Source organism: Ostrinia nubilalis, chromosome 1, assembly GCF_963855985.1.
Source record: "Ostrinia nubilalis chromosome 1, ilOstNubi1.1, whole genome shotgun sequence".
In the NCBI taxonomy this organism is placed as follows: domain Eukaryota; kingdom Metazoa; phylum Arthropoda; class Insecta; order Lepidoptera; family Crambidae; genus Ostrinia; species Ostrinia nubilalis.
Genome location: NC_087088.1, coordinates 17,141,578 through 17,161,267, shown reverse-complemented (window position 1 = coordinate 17,161,267; position 19,690 = coordinate 17,141,578). Strand labels below are relative to the sequence as shown.

The following is a 19,690-nucleotide window of genomic DNA, read 5'->3' as shown; positions in this document are numbered from 1 at the left end:
GTGTTCCCTAGGGCGTAGACATTTTTCACCGAGTATGCCACTCAACTCACATGAAATGTAGGTACCTTGCGGATGCAGGTGAAAGTCCTCACATAAAAGAAATATGGCCGAGACGAAATATGTTCTGACGTAGGTATATTCTAGATAGCAATTTCATCTACATCGTGTCTGAATATCTCAAATCTCACATCAAAAATTCTTGCAGCAGTAATATAAGTTGTTTGTGATAAAAGAAAATTGCAAAAGAGACGTCTACATTGCCTCCAGCTCTCTGTTCTTACAAAGTTTTACCCTTGTCGTAATGCGTCTACACGCACTTGTGTCCCGGCTTAAGACACCCAACAGATATTGAGGCAAACTTGGGCAATATTAGCGAGTACCCAGCAAGTTGGTCTGTGAGGCTTCGCCTTTGTCTTTCTTATCTAAATAATACGAGAGATATGTGCCGTCTGCTGAGGTACTTACGGCTTAGCAACTTAATCAAATATGAGAATATTACTCTATGTTTAGTCTGTAGATGATAGTGATGAATTTCGTTTCGCTACATCAGAGGTGGAATTGTGTAAAGCAATCGTAATCATTTGACAGTTCATAACGCACGATTATTCTGTCAAACACTTTGTTTACCTGACTTTATCGTACGTTATGAACTGTCAAATGATTACGATTGCTTTACACAATTCCACCTCAGATTGGTTCGGGTATAGAGCTTTATAATTTATAACTTTTAATGTTGCCCAGAGGTTACGTACTCTAAGTTAGCCCAAAGTCAGTGTGTGGAATTACTATCAAACTTTTGATGCCTTAAAATGTTTAATGGAAAACAACATTTAGCCCAAAATCCGAGTATAATTTAATATCACGTCTCAAATACAAATGTTGTTTTCTTAATTTTCAGTCAACACACAATATTTTTTCTTTACTGATATTTTTATTTTCCACACTATCAGCTACTTTAAATATGGTAAGGGCTCCAAATAAACAATCAGAATATACAAAGACATTCCCATTTCCAACTTGTTTAAACAATTCATAAATTATTTTTCTGTTGGCTTTAACACAAAGCCAAAACACTCAATCATTTTGAAATTAATGTTTCCCGTTATTATCGGTTTTATAGATTAATTTCATTTGGAGGGCACGTTTTGTTTTCTAAGAATTTTCCATTGTCTACGTCCTCTTCAAGTATCTTTATATCAACTTCCTCGGCTACAAAATATAAGTATCTTAATTTATTCAAACCATTATCAGATTAATATTTAATTCACTCATTAAACCCTTCCTCATTGAAATACTAAATACAATGCTACCTTTTAATAAACAATGATCGTGCCCAAGCAGATGGCCATTAAAGTAACGCAAGACGCATCCGCCATCTTGGTTTAATTCACGACCGCCATTAACCTAAGGACTAGGGCTACATGGAATTATGACAAGGGATATTACTGCCAGTGAAGAGATAATGCCACAGAGATGCGACTTATACAGACAAATAATTAATTTATGAGAAAGTATTTTTTTTTAATTCGAAGCACAGCTTTCACAGCTTTAATACCGATTGTTCAGAAATGAAGATAAGTATTGTATAAAGTACGGGTAGAATTAATATGGTCACGACTTGTAATATTTAAAAAGAAAATGTGTTTTGTTCACTGTAAGTAGATACTACGTAAAAACCGCAATAACACGTAGATATAGTTACAAACCGCACAAAATTTTTCGCTTCAAAATATTAAAGTAGGAGCTGCAGCAGTCTAGAACTTGTGGCGTAGTCGCAATAGCAATAACTGAATCCACTTGGCGAATTGTCGCGCATCTGTTTATCGCACCCGCATCTCTGTGGCGGTCTTATAGTCTTGGAGCCCGAGCCATATTTTACTGCAGTTGGAAATAGTCTCGCATACGCACAGATTAACTCGTCACCTCTCTTTCTCTCGCTAATTATTTTTGTATGTGCGACAGGAATGGAATGACTACAACTTGAGGTGGAACGACACAGAGTACGGGGGCGTCAAGGACCTCCGAATCACTCCGAACAAACTGTGGAAACCAGACGTACTCATGTATAATAGGTGAGAATAGCAACTAGTGAGGGGAGAACGGTGGGAATAATCTTTGCAATTACAGGAGAAATGAGAAAAAAACTGCGTAATAAAGCAACGAGAAGATTCTGAAGACAGCATTGCAAAAAAATCGTGATATTTTCTAATATTTTTTCACATTGGGTTATGATTTACGAGTAATATTAATTCCAGAACTGCAGGATAAGATTTGATTTTTTTTTGCAATGTGATCAATATTGAATTCTAATAATTGTTTTAAGTTTAAATCTATCGAAATGCTCGAAATTGTGTAAAGTATGTATTAGTAATAATATTGATTTTATTGATGTGTTCTAATCTTAGCATAAAAGTAGGTAGGTAATGTGTGAAATAGGATACTAAGTTAAAGTTGGTCATTTTGTAATTCAGATGGAAGAAATTTAGTGTTGACGTTATTTACAAATACGAGTCTCTTCTCTGTTACTAAAATAAGAAAAAGAAACTTTATAAAAACTTGATTTCAAATATTTTGATATTTGTTTTAAAATGAAAAAAGCAATAAGAACTTAGACTCTTACTAAGATGTACTGTAAAGTAAAACTAGTTTTATTCTGTTATACAACGAAAATAAGCTATAAATATTCACACCAGTCACAATAAAGTTCAATTCAAGTTATGTAGAGTACGTTTTTATCAAGAATTATGTGTGAAACGTTGCCAATACTATCCACTTGACAATGTAAAACGGTTTGCGAATGCCATGTTTGCATTTTAAAATATTATTAAGGCAAATAAATTGTAGTAAATATTGAGTGCATTCCAGGAATTGGCGTTCTGAAATATTTTTTATGGATTTTATTCCACCGTCCGTTATATTGGACGTCGGTATTGAACGTTGTTTTTATTTTACTATTTTTGATTATGATTTTGTTGATTTATACTGGACGTTTTTTTCCGGTCTCGATATCTTTACAGAACCTCTTTGCTATGGGACCAAAATGAAAGAAACAGAAAGTTTTTTTTGTGATTTCAGAGTTAGTCCGCTAGTGAAAAAGTTGTTTATATTCTGTAAAAACATCCTGTTAAAATATCGAGACTGTAAAAAAACATTTAGTAGTGTAACCAAATGACCTTAAATATTTATGTGTAAAATCAAAAGTTTATAAAATCTAGAGCAGCCATCGCAAGAATATACTACTAAAAACTTAAGACATTTTGGGAGAATTTCTTGCTATTAAAACATAACCCGGTATAAAATAACTCAAAATTTTGCTACACCAAGAAATCCCGGCTAACAACAACAAGTGCAGGATGAGGTACAGTCAGCCGCTCATCCGACTCTACATTTTGTAGCAAAGTCGTACCTAGTACAACAGCATAAGGTACTGTAGTTTTATCTCGATGTGCCTTGACTCGTACAGCATAAATTAAAATCTGCTGCAGTCTGATGGACAGCTAAAGGATTAGGGTACAAATTAGTCCAGTATCTTTTAGCTAGAAAAATAAAACTACTCCAGAATGTATTTTGGCTTGAAAACCCCGACTGTCTTGAAATAATACTTTGGTTGTTTAATCTCGGAGAGATTTAGAGCCGCTGTTCTTATTTTACATGCTGAGGATTTGATAGTGGTGATAAATCATTATAATATGTAATACATTGTTCGACTGTGTGACTGCAATTGTGTGCCAAACTAAACATAGCTTGAATTATGGCATACTGATAATGGGTAAGATACATAAACAGATAAAATATGAGTTTACATAAATGTTTATGTCATACAAAGAGTCATAGATGTTATAACTCTTTGTGAGACTAATCATATGACCTGCATTTGCCCTCAGGGGGGTTTGAACCCCATAAACCCTCTCGTTATGGTCATAAACAACATGTTTGCGGTAATTTATATAAGGGCAATAACCCCTTTATTTCTCTATTTATTCGCAGAGTAATATGTATGAAGTCTGCCAACTTTGTTCATAAACACATTACTTCTTTGTGTCGCGTACTTAGTCGGGTAAAGTTACCCTTTTCGTATCATCGGCAAACCAAGTCACAAGTCTCAAAAAATCTTAGTCAAGGTTCAAATAAATAATCCAATTCCAAAGCTTCTTAGCATAAATATTTTAAGTCAAAAGAATACGACAATTTCACAGGTAAATTGGGCGATCATTTCCACCTCCATTTCCCTTATTATCTCAGCTAATGATGACATGAAAAAGCACCCAATTCTGCCAGCATCACCTTAATGTGGCTGCAGTTTAGCGCCTGTCACCTCATTCTGTTGCTAAACAAATTTCCCCGCTAACTGAGGGTGAAAATAGCACAGCTCATGTAAAATAAACCAGTTCATATTGTGCAAAGTAGAGACGAGATTTGTAAAATTCAACACTTTTCATTAGAATTCAAAATTTTGACGTTATTATATGCCAAAATATTAGTCAAAACTGAATGAATATTTTATCATTTTCATTTTCAAAAATGGTTTTTAATTATTCAAATTATAGTAAATCACCACACAACCTGCAAAATACTTATTGAGGTATGGCTACACAGCCATTAATCAACACATCTTAAACATTTTTTAAAAATATCCCGCTGAAGCCCTTAGTTTTAAATCACAATGAGAATCTTTCCGTAATTATGTAGAACTAAACAGCATTTTGGCTATCTGGATTTAATTCACTTACTTGTGTGTGATCTGTCTGTTCTACTTTGATATCCCTGCCAAGCAATGATATCTCTGGCTCCGGGCCAAACGCTCTTTCTTATTCATCAAATTGTACATCGGACGCGCAGGTAACGATTGGGTGAGCTTAAATAGTTTAATGCCTTATCGGTCTTTACCTTCTGGCTGACCGCCAGTCGGTTGAAGAAGTTCTGATAGGTTTAGGGCCCTGTCGGGTATTGATAGGATTCAGTATCAATTGTAGGTTCGGTGATCTCGTGGTTTATTCAGTTACTTTTCCGCCCGCGGCTTCGCCCGCGTGGAATTTTGTCTGTCACAGAAAAACCTTATCGCGTGCGTCCCTGTTTCAAAAACCGGGATAAAAACTATCCTATGTCCTTTCCCGAGACTCAAACTATCTATATGTCAAATTTCATCAAAATCGAGACACAGAGTTACTTTCGAGTTATTTATAATAAATTATGGTATAGATTTCAATTGTAATTCTTGCAGTTTATTCTGAGGCGTGTATCGGGAAAATTTCAGGTTATTTTACAATATTAAACTAGGTTTACCATTAACCACACATTAACAAAACTGAAAGCTATTTTATAAATATAAATGCCTGGACAGGTTATAAATGTCCAATTTGATTAAAGTGTGATCCGTCGTTTGTATGTGAATGAGGCGATAGACGCAAAGAAGTAACATGATCATTGTTGCCATTTAACATTCATAATTAAGACAAGTGTTATTATAAAATGAAAAAGATTTGGCACAAACACATACTATTTCTTTCGATAAATCTTTCTCAGGATTTATTGTATCAAAAAACTTAAATTTAACACGTAGGCTGCCATGACAGTCACCGGTGACTGACAAACATGCAACCTATTCGGGCCATGTCAGTCACTGGAGCCTGACACTGAAGCATCTAAATCAAACGACCGCAGTAGGCCGCCTGGCACGTTTAATGCGTTACTTCCTATTTTAAATGACTGACGTGGCCCCCAACAAAGTATGTTCAGCATGGCCTGCAACTCTTGTACCTAAATAAAAATTAACACAGGTTTGAATGAAAATTTTAGTAAAAACACGACAAATATTTGAAATTCTTAATAAAATCACAAGTTTACGATATATTTCGGAATAAATTATTAAGCATAATTATTAAAATTATTATTTGTGTAAAAAATTGAAACATTACAGACAAAAATTAGGCTGATTAGGGCTTTGAAGAGAGTAAGTTATAACTTGCTGTCTTTCTCGACTTTACACGACCGAAATTTGACAGTTGACCGACAGCAACCGGACAGAGCGATAGTATTCACGAGGGCTAAAGCGAGGAAAGCGATGCGACACGGTAGTTCCCGCCAAAACGCAGAAACGTGATTTTGTTGTGCCTGACAAAATGCTTGACATGGCGCTGTGACTGAAATTTATACCATTCGGGCCGCGTCAGGCACGGGTGGCTGACAGTTTTTTTTATGGGTATAATATGTCAATATAAATAGTAAAAAAATATTTTTTAACAATAACTATTCATTTCAAGCCATTACACATCGATTAGCAAAAAATTCAATTTTGGCGAATTAGTAAATTTACTTTGGCAGTCAACGTGTTAAGCAGCAAACAAGTTATATGTGCTACAAATCGTAGCTAAAAGGTTTATTTATGGTGCACCTTGATCACTGGCTCGCGGCCAGTGCGCTTGTTTTCAACGCTAAGTTCCGAAAAATGTTTTTAAATGCCCGTTTTATTGGCATGACTGTACATTTTCGGACATTATTCGGATTAAGGCTTTCGTATTACATCTAAATAAATAAGTGGGAGAAGGGGTAGAAAATATATCTGCCAAAGTTTTCTTCCAGTTAAATTACCTACAATCGAATCCATAAAAAAATATTACGATTAGATAGTCTAGTCGAATCGAGAGTCAACTGAAAATATCTGAGTATGAAAAATGTAGCTTTAGTTGTACGTTCATGGTCAGGATAAACGATGATTTAAAAAGATTAAAAAGGCAATAAGATTATGAAATAAACTGTCAACTCAATATTTTCTAGATTTCAGCTTGATCTCAAAATAAATAGAGAAAGATTAGCCTAGAATTACATAAAAATAAACAAACTAAAACTATTAAATCGATTTCTCATTTCCCAAAATAATAAATTTCGGTACTTGTCACATAAAAAACAAAAACCAATACCGTTAAAAGGAGGTATAAATTCATCACAAAACAATATTATCGGCAAATGGTGCTCAGAATATTTGGCAGAGTACCTTCGGGAATATATGAGAAAATTAAACGTAAACACATAAAATATATGGGAAAAGGTAAAACATTTTTTGTTCTGTTTTCGTTTCATATATCGCTTCCATGATCGATACGGAAAATTGTGCCTCTGTAAATTTTCGAGAATCTGAAATGAGATCTTTGTCAAGGTGAAGATTGTGTAGTCTCTGTACCTACTTCGATTTTGTGATCTAAAAAATATAGCACAATAATAAAATTATCATTTCAGTAGCACACAGTACCACATAGGGTACGGTAGGGCTAAATGGGTTAAAGCTGACTTATTAGATTTAAACTGGGGATATTTTTTGTGATTTTGTTTGAATTTCAACTGTAAAGCTTATAAATCACCCACTTAGACATTACCTATATTATTATGTGGTAATAAAAAATCTAAAATAATTAGTTGTTATTTGTTCTTCTTCTTACTTTTTATATTAAACTGTTATGCAAATATTCCGTATAAAACAATTTAGAAAACAAAATATTATCCTAAAGCCTTGTAGAAAAGGTTTCATTTTCGCATAGCATTTTATTTTCGCTGTTCAAAAGCCCTTAAAATAACCCTTCATTGATTAAACGGGTTTTATTTTGAGATTTTCCCCGTGAAAAATTAGGGCAAACGTTAGGAAAATAGGCCAATGGACGTCGATTTTACACTTAGCTGGGTTTGTTATCAGAAAGGACCAAATAATGTGATATTGTCATAAGCCACACTGTGAGGGGCAAAAACATGTCAACGGGCGTTGCGTCGATGTAAAAGTAACCACATATTTTCTCTAGTAGGTAGGTACGTCTAAGTTTCATTCACAATATTTCGAGAAAGGGTTTGTATATACAAATCTATCTTCGAAACCAAAAAAAGATAGATCGATAGGAATATATTTATCAAACATTCTGCGCTTTTTGGCACATTTCCAGTATAATTTTACTTTATTCTCAAATCAACCCATTTTATTAACTTTTTTAACTTCATAAATAAGTTACAGTCAGACGTATTTCAATTTACGTTTCATTAATATATTCCATTAACATGATTGTTTAGTTAATGGTTTTAATTAAATTTTGCTTCCCATTTACCATTCCAGTTAGATTTCGCAATAAACAACGGGTAGTTTCCCATACCGAGTCGTCCAACTTTACCCATTAATCGGGGCAAATCACCAACCTTAATGTATGCAGCTGGTCTAAACAAGTCACCTTAGCCTCCATTTCCCATTACGGTACCGGGACAATCGATCCCTTGTAACGCATAACCCTCCACGAAATTGTTTACATCCATTTAGGAAATTGGGAAATGGCATGAATGGCCAGTCATATTGGACGGTTGGGCCAATGTTTGTCTATCACGGCCAAGTATGGGAGATGTTTTTGGAGAAGGTACAGTAAACTTACCTATACACGCGTGTAATCTTATAAAAACGTTATTGATTCGGACTTCTGGAGAGAGAAAAAAGACTGATTTAGTTTTTAAGATTCTTTCGTTTCAGCCAAATGACGTCCACTGCTGGACAAAGGCCTCCCCCAAGGCTTTCCATAACGACCGGACCTGCGATGCCCGCATTCAGGTTCTTCCCGCGACCTTCACCAAATCGTCGGTCTACCTAGTAAAGGCCTGCCTACGCTACGTCTATAAGTTTTTAAGATTATTGTTAGTTATTATTTTAGAAACTAAGAATACTTTTTATATTCATGTAATAAATGAAAGCGATTGATTAAAAAAAGCAATAATCAGGGTCATCTTATTGCATATTCAAGTACGAGTATCATATTTTATAATATCAGGAGTATTCAATACATTAATAAGCTGTTGCATCTTTGGCCAACATTGGGCATCTCTGCCAATATTGGGTTCGCCGCCGAACGTTGGCTCGCCGCCAGCGCGGGCCGCGAACATTCGATTATGAAAGCTTTTAAATCACTTACAGGCTGTATAATGGTACGTTGTTTGCTGTATTCGCAGCGTTTAGCCGGTGGGCTCGGATGACGTGACACCGAAGTGAATGTTTGGATTTATTACGCGTATGTGGGTCAGGTTGAAACTCACACCGAAGCTAGCGATTAAAATCATGAATTACTTGACTTATGGTCCTATGTCCCCTGGATGGGGTAGAGGGCGTCCACAACAGTCCTCCATCTCGTTCGGTCTTGAGCTTCTCGCTTGATCTCGCTCCAGGTCTTGCCGATCTTCTTCGCCTCGTCCGCTACAGTGCGCCGCCAAATTTGCCTGGGTCGACCACGTTTGCGTTTTCCTTGGGGATTCCAATCCAGAGCCTGCTTAGGGATGTGATCGGGGTCCCTTCGGAGAGTGTGGCCAATCCAGTTTCACTTGCGGCGCTTGATCTGCTGGTCGATCGGAATTTCGTGGCAGCGTTCCAATAGCTCGACGTTGGAGATTTTCTCGGGCCAGTATATGCCGAGAATTCGGCGAAGGCAGCGGTTGATGAAGACCTGCAGCTGGTGTGAGATAACCTTGGTGACCTTCCACGTTTCACATCCATAGAGCAGAACGGATTTAACGTTGGACCCGAATAAAATCATGGTTCAACGTAAAATAGAAGTTCATACCGAAGTTATTACATTACAATAACATGGTTTAACGTAAAAAAATAAACTCGATGACTCGAAGCTTTATGTAGTTTGGGAGCAGCTGTGTAAAATGTCTAACAATTTTTTATAATTATTTAATCTACGTGGGCATGCAATATTTTTTGATAAACAATTTATGAAATAGGGATCATATCACAATTCAAAAATCCTAACGTCAGTGCATTTGCATTCAATTAGAATAATTTAAGAAACAAGGATCATAATATAATTCACGAATCAAGACAACAGTGCTATTGAATACTTAAATAATATTTTTCAGTTAATATTATTTTATTGCTTGTTAATTTTGGATTAAACTAAATATACTGAATGATCACATAATATTATTATGAAGTTTAGCATAGTAATTTACATCTATTCTCTTATAAATAAGTTTTATTTTCCATAATCGGTTAGCCTAGCTGTATGTAAAATACCAACATAGTTAGCTACTTTATAGTTAAGTATATACAGTTGCAGTTCGCTCCTTTATTAATTAGTCGATAATTTTTCTTTTGTCACTTTGTTTACTTTTTTTATGTAAATTTATATTTTTCGCAACAAAATAATGGTTTGCCTCAGAATACGGAACAAACCAGAAACCGTCAACGGGCGTAAATGTGTATTCATATAAAGTACTCCAAATCGCACTACTTTGACTTTAGAGCAATCAGTCAATGGCCGGCGCGCGCATTGTTTACATATCCGTCAGATTGACACTTTATAATTAAATTATGCCGTCTTGTGCCGTTCCAACATGTAAGAATGCTACTGGAATTACGAAGAAAGTGCATGGGATCATGTTTTATCCGTAAGTAGCACATTTCCAATTCATTTTAATTAAATAATAATTTTCAAAAAAAATCACGGTTGTATTTTGTAAGTGTTGCCACAGGTCAACGGAATATTTTACCCTACTTTTTTATATTGAATTACATTTGTCTACTTATAAAAAATTCACGCGTTAATTTTGTTAGCGTTACCACAGAATAATGGAATATTTTCCCCATCCTTTTTGTTTTAATTAGTTTTTAGTGTAATTTCATCCATGACATGACAACCTGATTAATTAAATTATAAGTGCCATTTGTGGTCTAAACTGAATAAATATTTTTGATTTTGATTTGATTTCAATATATTGAATTAATTTATAATATTACTCCCTAATAATGAGGAGATAATAAATTACTATCGTGAATTTCATACTTTCCCATTTATTCAAAAGTAAGGCATTGGTATCAACAGATCAGCAGCAGCAATATTTGTATATTTAATAATAATTTTAAGTAATTAATTATTGCTTACATACTTACTCTGATTTTTTTTCAGGATACACAGCCAGAGTTGCCTCGCAATCAAATTTAAGTATTGGTGATGTTTTTGATTTGGATTCTGTTTTTGACTCCAAGAAAAGTTAAACTAAAAGCACTACTGCGCCGTAAACAAATGTTTTGTTGTCGATATGTTTACATAATAAAGAACCTTAAGTTTCTTTTTTGTTTTACTTGGCATTCTAAAATTTATATTCGACTTTTGTAATTGACTTTTAAATAACATATTATACCTACATAAAATATAGTACATATATTACACTATTTAATAGAAATAAATAATCATCTTACACTTAGTTACTTCGGAGTAAAAATTAAATTCATAGGTAGGTAGGTACTATCTATGCCTATGGCCAGTCATGTCGTCTCGTTCTATCGCAAAGAATCACCATTTGATAAGAGCGAGAGCAAAAACGGAAATGGATAGTTAACACTGGCCGTGTGTACTTATTTCACTTACTTATTTTTTACTTGTTTAACATCTCTTTAAAAAATTACATAATTTTACCCCAAAAATGGGGGTGTCACACGGCGCTAGTAACACTAAAGGGGGTAGAGGGGCGCGGGAGGGGAAGTATTTTGGACACAAGTTGCCGCGTAGAAATGTTATCGAACACTCCTTCTGGTTTGTTCTGTATTCTGAGTGGTTTGCCCAACTTTATGTGTATATTTAGCTGTGGAAACTTAATTGGTTTATGTGTTGTCTTACTGCACGTAAGTTAAGTTATATTGTAACTGTATGTTTCCCAAAAATAAATAAATAAATAAGTATGTAGAATACAAAAACTTTTCATACTTTAGCAGGCAGGTTATGCCTCGCGAGGCATAACCTGCCTCGGTGTAAATGCGGCCTACCGAAACACGTATCGCTGGCCGCGTGCCAAGCCAGCGTGGTTACACACTTTTCAGGAGCTTCGTGCACTGAACACGTAGCGCATAAATGTGATATGATGTTACTACGATGCATTATATTCAAATTGTTCCATACATTTCACGGTTTTTGAACCTAAGTGGCTCATAAATATCTTACACTAGGGTTGTGAGTCAGTTCTTATAAAGCCATGTATTCATTAGGCAACATTTGTTGATAAACTGTTTATGACTGACTAGTGTGAAACAAGTTTACCATAAACACAGGTTTCTGAAACTTGGCCGTCCACACTTGCTCTCCACTCATAGCGGGGAGCACGGCAACATGTATCATAAACAATGTTTCATCACCTATGTTTATGGACTGTTTATAAACTGTTTATAGAGATGATGAAACATTATGAAACATTGTTTATGAACAGTTTATAAACAGTGTTTATCAACAAATGTTGCCTAATGAATACATGGCTTATGCGAAGAAAAAAACGGTTGCTGAGCGAAAGCTTTAGTACCTAAGCTACGAAAACATGAAATAATTATGTTTTCGTAGCATACTACGGCACATCGCCGCTACGACGGCTACGAGCAAAAAGTTCGTAGTATGCCGTAGCAACGGCGACGTCGGAGTTTACAATAATGTGGCGGTGTGTTATCAGTTATTACTCGTTTATGTCGTGGCTAGTTAAGAAAAATAATAATCTTGCTTTCGTAGCATACTATGGCACATAGCCGCTACGACGGCTACGAGCAAAAAGTTCGTAGTATGCCGTAGCAACGGCGACCTCGTAGTATATACGATATGGGGCGATATATCAACAGTTTATTAAATTATGTCGTGGCTAGACTATGGATAGCAATGTCAGTGTAACTTTATCTGTTAATTTGTTAATAAGATATTTAACAAGATAACAACCACGTAAATGTAATTAAGAAACAACATAAATATAATTATCTACAGAAAGAAACAGGCACACTGCAAAGTGGGTGCAAACAAGTTAGAGGTCTTAGTTTAAGTAGCAAGTGCATTTTATTCGGAAACTTACTGATAAAATACCTATATATTACTACTATCCGTTCGCTTCAAGTTTGCGGCTGGCGATATGACGTGACTCAAAGGGAAACGTCTATAACTATAATAAGCTATATTTAAAATATTTTTTATTTATTAATATTGATAAGAATTGTATATTTGTGTAAAATAAGACACATTAATTGCGTTTAATCACTAACTAATTGCCTTTAATCGCGGTTGGGGGAGGGGACGCGCATTCCACGGACCGGCAAACTTAGCGCGAACGGGTAGTAATTGTTTTTTTTAATTAGTTACAAGAAATTATCGGAGTGCAAAACGTCTAAACTATTCTTCCATCTGAATTCAAACAGTTACCGTATTACTTAATTTTAAATATTTTCTCCAGTGACTCAATAAAAGTGTATTCACAATGTAATTTAGGTGCACAGTTCCGGATTCGCGTCCCGGCTGCAGCAGACAAATTGCAGTTTACTGCACTTTCTTGTATTCCAGTTTATGACTGCACAGGGCTGACGACTGTATATTATATACTGTATAGTATTAAAGAATATATTAATTTCATAATAGTGATAAGAATATTATTATTTTAATTTATTGATAAATACCATAAAATAGTGTGAATCGATTGAATTAGCTGAGTTATAATTTTAAAGTTAATATTTTACTGGTAAATGACTCATTTAGTTTTTAATATCTTAATTAATCTTATTACGTAGGTACCTAACTTAATTTATTTCTACAAACTTGCGTCGATTAGATTGTTGTATAAGCTGTATTTACTGCTACCAATCGATGCACATTTTACTAATTACATAATTACATATAAGAGACTCAAAGGCCCGTACTATGAAAAGATGCTCACAACTCAAATATTGTAATATTTCAAGTAACATAATATTTATGATGTTGAACTACCTCAAGATCACCTCAATCTATTCATAACTGTAGATTTGTAGTCAAGTGTCGCTTTTATAATACGGGTCTAAAATTTAAGATCGCAGCCCTAATATGCAGACAGAAGACTTCAAGTAGCAGTAACTCAAATGTGTAGTTGCTACTATTTTACAGCTCCGTAAAGTTAGCGATGATTTGCGCAGTTAAATGCTAAAAGTTACCACGGTATTAATATAGATAGTATTACCGTGACGTTACCATGGCATTACAAACGTATCATAAAACTGGCGGAATTGACTTTATGACTCTCGTTTTTGAGGCTATTTTAACATAACAATATAAAGCGTATAAAAGCCGAGTTTCTAGCGCCAAAGTTTTGTTTGGGGCGTTCAAAGAGATGTTTAGTCGGATCCTCCAGTTCTTTGTATTGAAAGCATTCTTTGTTGTATAAAAAGGTGTATTTTACAAGTAAATGTAAAATAATATTAACGTAGACGTAACGTAACGGCCAGTTGCTGATAAGTTGTATCATACTACTTTTTTATTTGTTGCTTTTCATCAAAGATTTATAAGTTAACTTGAGTACAAAGATATGACTTGTTAGTAACCGGGCAGTAGTGTACAAACTTATCTGTTTTTTTTCAGTTGTTTCTCATAAAACCAAACTAGGTATTGATTAATAACAATACAGTAATAATGTTGTAAATTTTAATTTCATGGACAGAAAATATTGGAATTTAAAAAATTTCAATTGTGTGAAATTGAGAAACTTTACTTAAGCTTTAAAATCTGTGCAGGAATTAGAAGTTTAGATTAAATAAACAGAGTCTCTCTAATGCCAATTGTCTTAAGTTTGATTTTTGATTAGACACGTTAAGATCTATGTCCGACGTTTTTATATTTTTATGTTCCAGTAATTTTATTGCGCAGATTATCAACTTAAATACTGTTCAATGATGTCACTAAAACAACATTATCAAAATATAATTTCAAACCTGAATATGTTACGAGTTTGTAACATAATTAGGTCAGGTTTCATGCAATACATGTGTTATATATTGATTTCATTTCATTTCATTATTATTTTACGCTTTTGATTTATAACCGCTGATATTAAACGCGTAAACTGAAATAATGCTATTGGCGTAATAAAACATAACCATTAAACATTTTAAATCATTAAACATTTATCTAACATTTTCATTTCATTATTAATTTTTAAATCATCATCATCTAACTAAACTTTTCTTCATAAATGTGACAGCACAGTAGGAGGTATCTCCCGAATGTGACGATTGGTACTTCAATATTTCAAAACCATTTTATTTTTTTATAAAAAGTAACAATCGTTCGCGTGGAAAATTGAGCCTCCTACTCAGTGCTGCCGCAGCTAAAAACAGAATAAAAGTACATGGCACTCTAGTCGCTGATTTGATATACCACGTGCATCGTCCCGCTAGTCAGACTGTTTACAAAAACAATATCAAGGAGGTTGTAGTTTTTGAAAAAAGAAGTTACAAAACTTTATAAACTCCTTGCAAAAATTCATTAAGTCCAAAAATTTAGTACCAAATTGATTGATAAATGAAGTCTGCCAAAGCGAGAGGATGACCTCTGTATCGTAAATGATTAAATTATCCATAAAATCCGTATTAATTTAATCATCGACTGTACAGTAATAAAAGTCCCAGATGAATCCGAAGCACTATAAAACGATCATAAAACTTGTAAAATAAATTAAATTAAATCATAACGCCACCTTAAACTCTCTAAAGCTTTTAATATTGCTTTTCCATTAAAATACTTTTCCGTTTAAATTATAAATGAGAAAGGAACACGTATTTTATGTTTACTGGCACTTATTCTGGCTTTTTCTTAAATTAAAAGAAACAATGCTTTACCGATCGCCAATTTACTTTGAAATACTTTTGAATCAGTTTTTTGATTAAACACAAGCCGATCGTTGCCGACTTTCAGATTAACTTTTTAATGAAATTTTAGAAGCCTATTGTCGTAGCTACTTTTATATAACATTTGTTTGATAAAGTAGCCAGTTGATGAGGGTCACAGGCTCTGCGTAATTCTGTGAATTTGCTAGACCGTTTGTTCCACTGTGAAGTCTGTTGTCTAATAAATAGCATTTAAGATAACTTTAAGGTCTAATTTGTAATCTTGTGCTATTGCAACGAAAGTTTTAATTCAATTTTGATTTTTTTCGAGTTCGAATGTGATGCTCATTTATTTTTCAAATTTTAAAAAATAGTTCTATTCTGACGTTCACTTGTTTTTTTATCGATGGCAACTGATAGAATGTGGAATTTCTTAGTGCTGACGAGGGTTTTGACGGGACATACCAGACCAACGTGGTGGTCAGAAACAACGGCAGTTGCCTGTACGTGCCCCCGGGCATTTTCAAGAGCACATGCAAGATAGACATCACGTGGTTTCCCTTCGATGATCAGCATTGTGACATGAAGTTCGGTAGCTGGACCTACGATGGCAATCAGGTATACACTAGGACGTAAACTTTGCGTGGGTAAACAAATTCACGCTTTTGATATACCCATAATATAATTATGACCTTATTATTTTTTGTTGCTCTAATTCACGATATCCACATTAGTTGTCATACAATTTCTAACGCGAGGCTCTTGTGTGAATCCTCATTATATCCATTACAAATCGTACCTATCGTTTTTTCCTCAAATATGTATTATTTACGATGCCCTAATAATAAGAATGAATTTGTTTCTACACATTACGCAAGTTTTATGTCTAAATTAGGCAAGTGGCTGCTTCTACATGTAGTAAATACAAATTTGGATCGTCAATATCAATTTTATGTGTTTTACTTGGATTTATTGGAGTCGCGTAGAAAACAATTTTGCACCATAATCATCTTATACTTGGCCGCAATGTTGGCCACAACTTTCAAATGTTTGTCCTAGTTCTCCACAAAATACCAAAACCTTTTGTTTTTGGAGTTTTGCCAGGTTGCGCTATCTGCCGAAATGTGGTATCCTTCCTGATAATAATGACAGGTCGTTAGCCAGTACTGACGTTCAGGTGCACAGATATTCACCTCTGGGTTCTTTTTAAGGGACTATTTCGAATAAAAAATGGAGACATGGTAAATAATGGTTATGCTTCACTGCACTTTTAGGTAAAATTCCATTTTTAGATGTTACCTGTAAAAGCAGCTACTGTTTGACAAAATGAAAGTTAGGGACCGTTAGGGACGTCAAGGGAACCATGTGAGGAACCAACAGGATGAAAGTCCCAAAAGTTTTGTATGTACTATTTTGCATGGAGCAAACAAAACGTCTTCTGTACACGAAGCACCGGAATATTAAGTATTTGTAAAAATACACTCTTACCACTGCCATACGGATGATGCACGTAATAAATTATTAATTTGTAATTCTGAATCAATTCAATCAAAGCACAAAAATCAATCCAAAGATTGTGACAAAATTATTATGCCCAATAAAAATCGGTAAAAAAGCTGTTAAAGGAATTGAGTTTTATGCTATGATGTCAATTTGCACGTTATTGATTTGTTTCCAAAAGTTTGAGTGTAGCTCTTTATTTCTTTTTAGCAAACCAATTTATTTCGTTTTAAACCTTGGTTGTGGTTGTGATAAATCTTGATCCCGCAACATCCCCACCACTTTATTGCGTCCCTATTTTGTCTTAATCTCTGCCCCACTTCTGCCTTAGTCACGTATAGTCTAAGTGTTGTCGCCGTCAAAGTTCGTAAGATTCAATTTGGTTTTGGGGCGCATTTTGTGAGATTAAAGTGGAGCAGTAAATTGTGTTCAGTTGCTTAACCGTTATTTGATTTTGGCATTAGTGCTTGCTGAGCTAAGTGCTTACTAAACCTGGGATTTGTTTGTAGCTTTATTAAGAGAACAATGTAGTTTTACTCGTACATTATTTTACACATGAGTTTTTCTATTCCTTGCTAATGGGGGGAGATTCGCTTGGTAGAGTATAAACAGGTGTTCGTGATAACCTTTAGAACTAATTTTAGAACTCTATCTATAAAAATAGACTGGTTCACATTCAAAATGTACTTGATGCCTTGTAATATTGTTAGTTGGCTTTGAATGAAGATACTAACTGACTCTACACAAAATATACAGAAGTAGTGTGATGATTTTAAGAATGCCATTTGATTTCTATTGTGATGTATCTACCTACTACATTCATAATCATAGTTAGCAAACATAAGCCTTATAATATACTTGCATATTTTAAATTGCATATCTCCATAATTATAATGATTTTTTGAAATTTTATATGTATTTGTATAAGTAACTGTAATCCGTATGGCGGTGTCTTTCAAAACTTCTTTAGCATGCACTTGCATCCCTTTAGCCGTAGCACTCTTTCAGGTTCTCACATTTTCCCTTCTTATTATTTAATGAACTACCCTTCTTCTTCTTATTTATTTTCTTCTACTGTAATTTACTATCCTTGACGCACGAAGATGGACTAAAGACGATTCTTGCATGGTTTGCTCCCTGTATTTAGTTGTATGTATCCAATATTTGGAAGTTTCATGGTGTTTTGCCCTGACAGTTGGATCTGGTGCTCAAGGATGAAGCCGGCGGAGACTTGTCAGATTTTATCACAAACGGCGAGTGGTATTTAATAGGTAAGATCTGCATAATTTTATTATATTTCAATCCACATAAAGTGGGATTTCTTTCAAAGTATTGATAGCCTTTAGATCCTCATAAGATAATGTAAAATCCATCCACCACTCACTCACAGTTCAAACAAAAGGACGTTCACTGGACCATGGTCTTCTCAAGAATTACCACAAAGACCGGTCCTGAAATTGATGATGAATTGATTGATGCATTGCCTGCATCCAGGTGCATTATATGACCTTCACTAGATCGTCAAAACATAGCACTCGTCAATATCCTTAGCCCATAGCCTTTGCCCGAATTATGCTAAGGGTGCTTTTTGTCCAAAAGACAGATCACTTGACCAAATTTTCCTACATGATGACTAAATCCCGTTAATTTTGCAGGAATGCCAGGCAAAAAGAACACGATAACATACGCGTGCTGCCCCGAGCCGTACGTGGACGTAACGTTCACGATCATGATCAGGAGACGGACGCTGTACTATTTCTTCAACCTCATCGTGCCGTGCGTGCTGATCTCTTCTATGGCCCTCCTCGGGTTCACGCTGCCTCCCGACTCGGGGGAGAAGTTGACACTCGGTCAGTTTTATTCTATTGTTTTTAAGTTTAATTGTAAGCACTTAAAATGTATTGGATGTAAACTATTAAATAGGGCAATGCGACTTTATGTGATATGGATTGTTCCTGATAATGATAGTCCATGTATGTCTCAACGGGACAATGACTTCATATAATTTTCAGCAAAGGTACTTACGAGTAAATGCTTAAAAGGACGAAATTCAATTACTAGAATGTGTTCCCACAAAAGTTTATAGTTTTAAATACCTATAATAGAATTTGGTGTCGATTTAAATTGGTATTTGAATATGTGATTTTACTGAATTGAGAACATTTTGAATTGAAATAGTAGAATAAACAAAAACGGACGGGAGTATTGAACAAAACTTCGGCTTCTAATTGCAGTCCATCAAAATTACGTAGTTTGTCATCATCTATGTGACTAAAGGACAAGTTCTTTTGTTAAGAGATAATTAAATAAAATGATTTATTTTTCAACAATAAGTTAGTATGTATTGAAATCACATACCAGCTTAAGCAGATATTGGCTGGTGTCTACAGGTGTGACGATATTGTTGTCGTTGACCGTGTTTCTGAACCTGGTGGCTGAAAAGATGCCTTCTACATCGGACGCTGTGCCCCTCATAGGTACCGCACTGTAGGACTGCACACTCCACGCACGATGCTTCCTTCGCCTTAAGGAGTCCTCCAAGGATGTATTGTAGGCCCTGTGTTTAAAAGTTCCAAACAA

The 19,690-nt window shown here is 34.8% G+C and overlaps 1 protein-coding gene and 1 long non-coding RNA gene across 2 annotated transcripts in view; both read left to right on the top strand.

Annotated features, from left to right (window-relative positions):
• Positions 1-19,690, top strand: part of LOC135074342 (neuronal acetylcholine receptor subunit alpha-7-like) — a 142,777-nt gene that overhangs the window by 114,304 nt on the left and 8,783 nt on the right. Inside the window, exons 5-8 of the mRNA XM_063968602.1 lie at positions 1,963-2,072; positions 16,048-16,228; positions 18,306-18,381; positions 18,766-18,960. Coding sequence (XP_063824672.1) covers positions 1,963-2,072; positions 16,048-16,228; positions 18,306-18,381; positions 18,766-18,960 — 562 coding nt within the window. The remainder of the gene's footprint in view (positions 1-1,962; positions 2,073-16,047; positions 16,229-18,305; positions 18,382-18,765; positions 18,961-19,690) is intronic.
• LOC135074444 (uncharacterized) lies at positions 10,166-11,085 on the top strand. Its single transcript, XR_010257843.1, has 2 exons — positions 10,166-10,404; positions 10,923-11,085. It is a non-coding gene; the product is annotated as an uncharacterized LOC135074444 (long non-coding RNA).